This window comes from Simochromis diagramma, unplaced genomic scaffold (assembly GCF_900408965.1).
Source record: "Simochromis diagramma unplaced genomic scaffold, fSimDia1.1 OVJJ01000685.1, whole genome shotgun sequence".
In the NCBI taxonomy this organism is placed as follows: Eukaryota; Metazoa; Chordata; class Actinopteri; order Cichliformes; family Cichlidae; genus Simochromis; species Simochromis diagramma.
Genome location: NW_024387477.1, coordinates 15,186,986 through 15,196,576, shown reverse-complemented (window position 1 = coordinate 15,196,576; position 9,591 = coordinate 15,186,986). Strand labels below are relative to the sequence as shown.

Here is a 9,591-nt window from a genome sequence, read left to right as displayed (position 1 = left end):
AAGTGCAGTATAAACTATAGGGGCACTTTAAAACCTTTCTATCGGCCATATGCTTCTACAGTCTGAAAATACTCATGTGATCTTTTCTGAAATGGCAAGAGGTTCACAGGAAGAGCCAGGCAGAGCAGGAAGCAGCGTAATTGTCATTTGGGACCTTTTTTCACTCATCGTTTAAGCACAAAAAACGATTTCAGGTACTATTTTCTAACCCCGTGAGCTTATTACATGAGCTTATTCACATGAGTTTATTCACACGGCTGGTAGTGGTCACTTAACTTTAAAATTTAGTACTAGGTCAGCTTACACAGCTTACACAAACAACCTGCGGGTTAGTTTCCTGAGGGAGGCCAGCCTCTCACAAAAGCCTCACCTCAGAAGACACGCAGCTCTGTGGATTACCAGCAGCAGGCAGACTAATGCACCCGCAGTGAAGCATTTAGAGATTTTAGGGGCAGAACATTTCTGGCAGCAATGACGTAAAACATAGCATAGTTTCCATTTCAAAGTTGAGAAATTAATAAGATTGAAATGTCTTCATCCTAAACACGTACGTTCAGATGTATTTCACTGCTAAATGATCAATACATAACCATTTCCAACAATGCAGCTGTCATGCTGAACCAAAACACACCTTTCATGTGAAAAAAAAAACATCCTAGGAACTCTAATGAATCACGCACCAGAAACCAGTCACAGGGGACCCTGAGTCAGAAACCCAAGCTTAGGAACTGAAGAGACAGGCCTTCAACATTCTCAAACACCGATCAGCACACAATTCAGCAATGGAAAGTGGCAGATCACTGATGCCGCTCGGAGATCTGAGTGGCATTAGACTCCGCTCAGGAGGTGAGCCAGTTTCCTTGAGGTCGTGTAGCCGGATCTGCGTCAGTACAAGTAAAGCATCTGACAGTGCAGAACCACGCACTTTCACACATTAACATCTTGTCACTAACTTCAAAGTTGGGACAAAGTTGGGACAGAGTATGGTACAGACTTGTAGTGTAATAAAGAACATAACCTGTTTGGATTGACATAGAAAAGAAAAGACAATCTATAATCTGTTCATTCATGTTACCATTCCTAAAAGAGATCCTGACATACTCTGACAAGATTAGAATATCCAAACACTTCAATATCAAGGGAATGTTAAGCTATTTAAACTTCACAATTTTGGTAGGACAGTCACTAAAAAGGACATAAACTGGGGGAAAAGATTCATTTTGTGTTGATACAGTATGCTGAATAAATATTATGAATCTGAGCCAGACAAATGTGAGAAAATCCTGTGAGTTTACAATGTTGAAACTTTGTTTGGAGTCATTTTTCACCCTGGCGTGACTTTTGTTGGACCCCTGCATGTCAAACTATTAACTACAAGTTGATCTCACAAATGCCAATCCTGTCACTGCATGCTGTGTCTAATTTTTGTTAAAACATCCCGAGAGAGTTCACAACAGTACGGGTGCTGAAGGCATTTAATAGAGTCTTAATGATTAAAGTAGTGGATCCTCCCTTCACCACATATTGTTCAAAGGAGATTCTTGAAGAGCCTCATTAGATTAAAAGAAGTTAATGACACTGTAGACAGTATTTGGTTTTGCTGATGAGACCAGAGCAGGTGTCAGTGTTGTGGAGGATAGAGTTGCCTGCACTGTGATTAATGAAGCAGCTCCAAACTGTTCTCTGCATATCTATTGATTCATTTCTGTGGCTGGCGCTGAGCTGAATTAATCTCCCTGCAAATATGCAAGACTTATGTCTTCTTCTGCACTTTGTCCTGCAGTCTGAGGCAGACATGAATCGACTGGATGACACTCATAGCCAAAGAGGGGGTTTATCAATGCACTGCGCTAGGATCAAGTCTGAGGAAAGTAACAGAAGCACAAAGTTGTTGTTTTTTTCAGAAATATAGAATCTTTAACTGATTATAATGATAAATTAGCAAAATGATGATAAAAAGCAATCAGAGAAATGTACGTTAAATTGGACCATGAAGTAAAACACATACGGTGCAAATGTTTGTATAACCGATGGAGAGTTAATCATCTCAACAGTTAATGCATATGCACGAGAGTTATCTGAGAGAGGCTTCAAGCCCTGGAAAGTTATAAAGCCGAGCGAGTGTATACGTCATGCTTTGACACATCACTTTGTCCGCACAACTAAGCTTCACAAGGACAAGGGGAAACTAACACAACGTGATTCACTGGTGTTGATACTGGTACTCTACACAGAGCCATGTTTCTCTCTTTCAGTCTATGCCTGTTTTCTGTTTTCACATGCTTTGCTAACAAAATAAATCCCTGAGGGAGTCGGAGAGAGAAAACAGTGCCCTGTCACAAAACTGAGTCACCAAGAAAACACCCTGTAACAAAAAGTGACTTTCTTACCGAGTGACAGCTTGAATAGCATGTCTTTGTGGTATGACTACTACTAGGACCCCCACAGAGAACATTACTTGTACTTTTCAGGATTTAAATCTGTCTGTAGATGCAAAAACGAGACGCTCATGCTCGACCCCTCTTTTTTTTTTTTAATTTTCTAACCAAATAATGTTTTTGTAAAGATGTAAGCATTCAGAAAACTACAACTGCAAAAGACATACTACTAAAATAAAATTAAAATATGCCATCATAGGTAATTTAAGCAGCTTGGCAAGAGAGATTCTTTTTTCAAATTAAGAAAAAAGGGGGTATCACTCTGTTCAAAAAAAGCAGGGCAGTGAGAAGCTTCTGCAGTCCAACAGCTTGCAGGGGGAAAAAGGAGCTGTGGAGATGGCAGGTGGTTCCGGCTTTAATGGACTGTTTCCCTGAAATAATTTGTGGGACAGGTGGTTGCCAACATTGGCAGGGTCGGTGGTGATTTTCCCCATGCGGTTCTCGGCTCTTGTGCAATTCAAGTCTCTGATGGAGGGCAGCTGGTACCAAATGACCCTCTCAGCAATTCACAGTCTACTGTCCTCCCCCGAGCCCCTTCTATTTTTTTCCTCTCACATGAAAGCACGTCAGCTACACCACATTTGTGTGTTTTTCTGTAAATTTATAAAAGGAGACAAGCCTTAGTGAACACTCATAGTTAAGTTGAAGATGTTTTGCTGTCATCTGATAGTTTTGGCGATAGCGCTTCCAGAGAGCGTGCCATTGATTTCCAGTGGGAGACAAGAACAAAAGCTCCCGTGGAGGTTAATCTTGAAATCAATTAAAGCATGTTTTACTCACTGCACATTCAGCAAAAAAAACTGATAAGCTTCCCTTACTGGTGTTTTATTTTAGATGCAGAAGTTAATTGTCAAGCATCTTATACTATAAAAAGACATACTATAGACATACTAGACATAATATGGATCTAAAGGTTATATAATATCAACAGAATATCTATTTTTCCATTATATGTTTTGTTAAATGCATCAACAAATTAACCACGGAGGTTGAGAAGTAGAGTGGTTTAACAACAAATGCACCATGACACCAAATCTTTCCTTCTGTGCCCTCATCCAGGAAAGCAGCTTTGGATGAGGTATGCTCAATAGCTCACTAGGCAGTAATACTTTATTAATGCCTATTAATAAAGATTAAATGTTAATAAAAACTGTAATATTCTGTAGTACCCTGATTAGGATGCATCTGTACCACATATAGTAACACCAAAAGTCAGGTAGCAGTGTTGCCAAAATAAGCCAATAAGTTCATTGATTTGTTGTAAGCACTTCAAGCGGAGTCAGAACACGATAGTAGGGAGATTCAATTGCATTTCTATACTGTAAGTAAACAGGAAGACTGTTATGGGCACGCTGCCACGGTGTGAGTGTTGGGTATTTTATTCTGTCACTAAACCTGGGAAACAGCCGTTTTTACTGGTTGCAATTGAGAGTTATTTTTTAAGTTATTTTATTTTAATGCCCAGATATTTACTGACGCGAAAAGTCCTGTCCTCTCTGGTGTGTGGGTTTTTTTGATCTTTTAATAGAAAACTGAGCACGAGGACAAAGACGCAGTAACGTGTGTGACGGTGCGTAAGCTGTCCTGCACATCAGGACGGAACGGTTGCGATTAGTCCCTCTAGGTTTCTTTGGCAACCTGTCTCCATTCTGTCTCCATGGCAATGCCAAGGCAGTTTACTTCCTTTTTTCTCAGGGATACGGAGCCTCTTTGTTACGCCACAGGTCATAAACTCGAGCTACGAGACCGAGAGGGCTCCGCGCGTCGTGGCAGTGCAGATGTGACGAGAGTGTGCGGCTCAGTGTACGAGCGAGAAACACAAAGAGACCTTTCAACAGGATGCCAGTGACACAATAGGATGCCACCACCATCGCTACACTGGTTATACTGGTTAGCTTATTAACATCCTGTAACACACACCCTGTAACATATTGCCTTTGCTAAATCATCTGCGTTTCTGACGATCACCAAGTCAAGGCAAGAAACGCATGTGATCTCAAACTCAACACATCGTGCAGCGTATAGGCCTGCAATAGCATATCTCAAAGAGCAATATCCACATGCATCGTGCTGGGAATGGTGAACCATCCAGTGGTTGGTATTGTTTTCAGTCAAACCTCAAAGGGTGATTTGAGCACCATGCAGGGAATGAATGAGCGCATGGTCGCGTTTAAACCTGTGATTTGGGGATAAAGCAAGCTGTGCAAGCCAAGGCTCTTCTCTTACCCTTGGAAGCATCCTTGTCTTCTTTAGGCTTCGCCACTTTTCCGCTCATAGATCCCAGTTTGGATGTGTAATTCCCGAATTAGATAAGAATCGAAATCCCCTTAATTGCTGACAGTCCTCAATGAAATCCTGACCGGAGATTCCAAGTGATGAGATAAGGCTTCTGTAAAGAGAAATATTCATCAAAATTGCATTTTCTCTCATAACACAACAGCTGCGTTTGGTGTTACAGCAGGGCCAAAGAACGTAACAATGGAGCTACTCGTGCTGCAAGGTGTTTCTCAATTGGGTATCAATGAAAACATTCAACTATTGATAGACACACTCACACGCCACACGACAAAGACCTCATGTAGTTTCAATAAACACAAAGAAGCAGCCTATACGCATGCCTATCTTCGTATAGCCTTTCCAGTGATTTAAGACCGCGCTTTAACCTACCTTATCTCCTCCACGTTTTCTGCTACATCAATGCACATTGATGAAAGGAAACGTCCCCACTATGAATCCCGTTATGTTGCATACGAAAAATCACGACCTACTCTATTGTGACAAGGGAGACGAGCAAAAAGCTGCGAAATGGAGCGCACTTTTGCTCCCCACAGGTCTTCAGTCAAGAAAAATTCAAGTGAACAATACACTGAGCTGTAGTGTCTAACAAACCCCGAGAGTAATCCCATCCAGTGTGGCTTTTGGCGACCAGGTTTTCTTGTCTGAGGCTTTCACGGTCGAGCTCTGCTCCTCTAAACACTCGGCAGATAGAATCAACAGGATACACAACGTGAGAGCGCTCTACCAGTTACAGCGCCCGTTCACACAGTGGACAATTGTTTTTTGACCCGCGTATGACGGCTGTGGTGAAAACGAGCTGCTCGATCCATGAATGCAGTCAGCATGTGAGCTGTGATGTCGATGCGGAGAAGAATTAAAGCAGGAGGTTGTGCTGCATGGCGCGCACCATCTTGCTGTTGCTCTCATTCAGTTGCCTTTGCAGAGCTATGCTTTATCCCATTCACATCCGAGATGCGCATTTTCTAAATATATAATCGGAGGTCTTTCCTTTGACTTGATTAAATATGCATTTGGAAGTCAGTAAGTGGCTGGAGGATAACACATAAAAATAAAAACCGCAGTAAATTCTTGTTATGCTTTCTTACATACCTGCAGCTTTATCATTTTACAGTTTACATAACCTCATTAGTTAATAAGATATTTGTTGCATATGACTAATACGATGGTGTTATGTAAAACAAGCTCCGATGGATCGGACTCTTAACTGAGAACATAACCCACCTAGTTAAGACTGGATAGTGGAACGTATCAGTTTGTTTTAGTTTCATGAACACTTCTCAGGTCCTTGAAAGTTTTTCAGGTCCTTGAAAGGACACATCCAGTTCTACAGCAGTGTTTTGAGAGTGCCAACCACATTAAGTCCTTTCCCCCTTCTGGCACCAGATGAGCATTTTTTTTTCCAGATGCCACCTCACATTCCTGTTACATAATCACAAGGTGAAGTTTATCACATAGGTGTCTTTTACACCGGAGAAGCTAATGTCGCAGTCCCACCACTGTTTTGAAATGCGTTTTGTCCCCATACCGCACAGATTTTTACAGGTGTAATTGGTTCAGATAAATAAAGATGAATTGTTTGAGGAATGCTTGCAAGTTTACACATTTAAAAAACATGCAATACAGTTTCAATGTAGATAAACAAATAGTATACTGAGTAACTCGTTTGAGTGTGACGTGATTCACTGTGGGTCATGACAAATCCATTGTGGGAGTGAGGAATACCTCAATTTCAGTGCACTCACTGTAAAATGCATGCAATAAAGAGTTAACTATAATTATCTTTTTGTAAGTGTTCAGAAACTATCAGACTAATGAATAAAGCCATTTATTAATATTACTGCAACATATTACTGCAGTAATATGTTATATAAGTGTCCTTACCTTGTGAAACCTGTAAAGATGAAGCCTAAAAGCTTCACTTGAAGTCACGTTAAACTGTTCAGTTTCAACTGAGCCATATCAACAGCAAAACATATTGATTTCCATTTTTAAGGACACTATAATCTTTTTAATTAGGGGTGCTACTTTTTAGATTCTGTTCAAAAGTCTTTCAATCCATGTCCAGTTTTTAGCAGGCTCTATGTCACAACCCCTGGTCATGCAGAGCTGTAGCATGCAGTGGCAGCAAAGGGAAAAAGACCCTATAGGTTGAGGGTTACACGCCATATGGTTGATATTTTTAGAAGAAACTGGAACCACTTCGAACTTTCTTCACATCCGCAGATCTTGCTGAGACATTTGAGACACACTGGGACCTGTCTCGGTGAGTGACTTTCCCTTAAAACAGTCCAGTCATTGCATTGTTTTTTAAATTGCACTCTACTGAGTTGAGTTTAGTTATATTTCTGACACAGGATTTAAAGAAAGTGAACCCCAGTTAAGCTAAATCATAATCTTTTAAATACTTTTTTAGACAGAGGATGGTTATTAAAACATGATATGCACCAAGCAGCCATAACATATTTTGTAGGTTCCCCCAGTGCTGCAAAAACACCTATCACCTGGACACAGAACCTCTGTGGGTTTCCAGGGGAATCCTTTTGAGTCTTGTGGATTACAGGATGGGGCCTCGATGCATAAAACACAGATGTATGCCTATATTTTTATATCTTTAGATTGTATTGACAGTGGTGATAGAGGCTACAGAATCCTTGCTATGAAGTTATGAAAAAAATATAGACAGATTAACTATAAAGCTTCAGTTTAGTGATTTTTTTGTAGATTTTTTTCATAAAAACAATGTTTTTCACAGCATAGTCACTGATGAATGTGGCTGTACTTTGATGAGCTACAGTACATGAAAAGTCTGCTAATTAAGATTGCTTTAAAATATCTACTCTACCGCAAGTCATTCATTTATATATAAACTATACCGAACGAGGGTCCGGAAGGTGTGTTCAGGTGGTGTGGTGTGCATATGTTTTAAATTCCACATACATGCAGAAAAAAAGCAACTGAATGTTGGTTTGTTTTCCTTTGTATCATCTTGAGTACTTGAGTATATATATACTCAAGTACTCAAAATGATACAAAGGAATGATTATAAGGTAGAACACTGACTCCCCACCTGGATACTAGAGTGGGGTGTAGAGAGTGATGGTAAATGTCAGTGGCTTGTGTTCCCGCTGTGTCCGTGGCCTGTGGCCCCTTTTGACCTTTCCAGCAGGGCGTCACACTGTAGTGATACATCCATTTCCAATCTGTTTAAAGCAAAGCCAGGGACCCCGTTCAATATGGTGCACACAAACTCCTGACTCACACTCTATAACCTCTGACGTCAGTTAGAGGTCATAGAGTACCAAGCTGTATCCACCCATTCTACAGAATAACCCTGAATTTCTTTTTTCCCCCCACTGATTGTAATATTTGTGGTAGAAAATCCCCTCAGATTTCATGCTGTGCCACACTCATGCAGACACGCTCAGTAAGCTGATTGATTTCATTCACTGGTGATGTGTTGAGAGCTTTGAATGCAAAAGTAGTAATAGTACAGTTTTAAAGTAGTAAATTTGCACCAATATATGAAAAAGCATCCTGATTAGAGGGATTTCAATCCTGATTGGTTGATCCTGATCCTAGAGAGCTCCAACACATGAATAGAAAGGTTTGATTAAGGGATAAAGGTTATCACACATTACAACTTGGTATTGATTATCACTGACCTGGAGGTAAACAAAAGCAAACTGAAGCCCCACCCCCTCTACGCCACAGTATAAGATGGATCCCTTCATTGTACATATGCAGAAACAGCACTGAGGCCTGTACTGTTCTCTTGCTTTACATCAGATATATACTAGCAAGAATATGCTAAATGGTGATTCTGAACATTCTGAACACATCCCTGCAGGTCTTTGTCTGTTTTCTTGCATCACTGAGCACTTAAATGTACTTTCTTACTAATGAGAAGCTTTGCAACCTTACTTTACGATCTAATTTTTGACAGATTTTTATGCTGATACAGTCTCTGTCTTTTTTTTTTTTTAATGCCAGATTAATACGTAAGCATCACCATCTTTAAACATGAGTTTTCCACCCCGTTTACTGAAGCATCTCCAATAGATGAGAATGCCGGTCACTTCAGACTTCTTATCAAAATGGTAACTACTTGATCTTGATTTATCCATGTTCCAACAACAAAACCTCTTTTGTGGTCACTTAGGTCTTTTTCTCTTCCCATCCTAATGTAAAATCCAAATCAAATCAGCCTGCTCAGCATTTTCTTATGTTCGGCACTGGGCATAATTGGACTTTAACTGCTTAGCTGTAGCGTGGAGGGAGTGGGCAGAAGCATATGCAATCACTCTGGTTCTCCAGTCAGTTATAAAGCCTTTTTCTTTAATTTGTCACATGTAAACATCAGGCAGTTTTAGTAATTTGTTGGTAATTTGCATGAGATTTACTTTTAAAGTGAAACAAGAACAATTATCTCAACTTTAAGAACAATTATCATTCCTAAAGATAAATACAAATAACATACACACACATACACTACCCTTATTATCTTTTCCTACAGGATTACAGTATACTATAGAATACCAGTGCAGCTTATTCAGCAGAGGAAGGCTTACTGTGGGCTGGATTGTATGTTGCTACTCTTGTGATATTAGGTGGTTAATTGTTATTTCTATAAGTGTTATGTAAGATGATAAGATGACTCGGTATTCCAGAGAAAGATAAATCATTCAAAGCAGCACAATGGCATTTGGTGAAGAGATTGCATGTTCTGTCTTTGTTTGAGTGGGCATCTTTTGGATGGTTTCTTTCAATATTTGTGGAATGCAACATTTGCGTTGTCAGATTTGTGAAAAGCTTGTCTTTTTTTTACACCAACTACTTTGATTTCCTATGCCAGTAA

The 9,591-nt window shown here is 40.0% G+C and overlaps 1 protein-coding gene across 2 annotated transcripts in view; it reads right to left on the bottom strand.

Annotated features, from left to right (window-relative positions):
• The window catches only part of fgf13a (fibroblast growth factor 13a), a 91,911-nt gene extending 86,174 nt beyond the window's left edge, over positions 1-5,737 (bottom strand). Inside the window, exons 1-2 of one of the 2 annotated variants that reach the window (XM_040015587.1) lie at positions 5,106-5,737; positions 4,665-4,827 (exon numbers count right to left, since the gene is read on the bottom strand). In XM_040015587.1, the coding sequence (XP_039871521.1) occupies positions 4,665-4,713 (49 nt within the window). In that variant the 5' untranslated portion in view covers positions 4,714-4,827; positions 5,106-5,737. The remainder of the gene's footprint in view (positions 1-4,664; positions 4,828-5,105) is intronic. The other variant, XM_040015584.1, reaches the window with a different exon arrangement.
• Between the last annotated feature and the right edge of the window lie 3,854 nt (positions 5,738-9,591).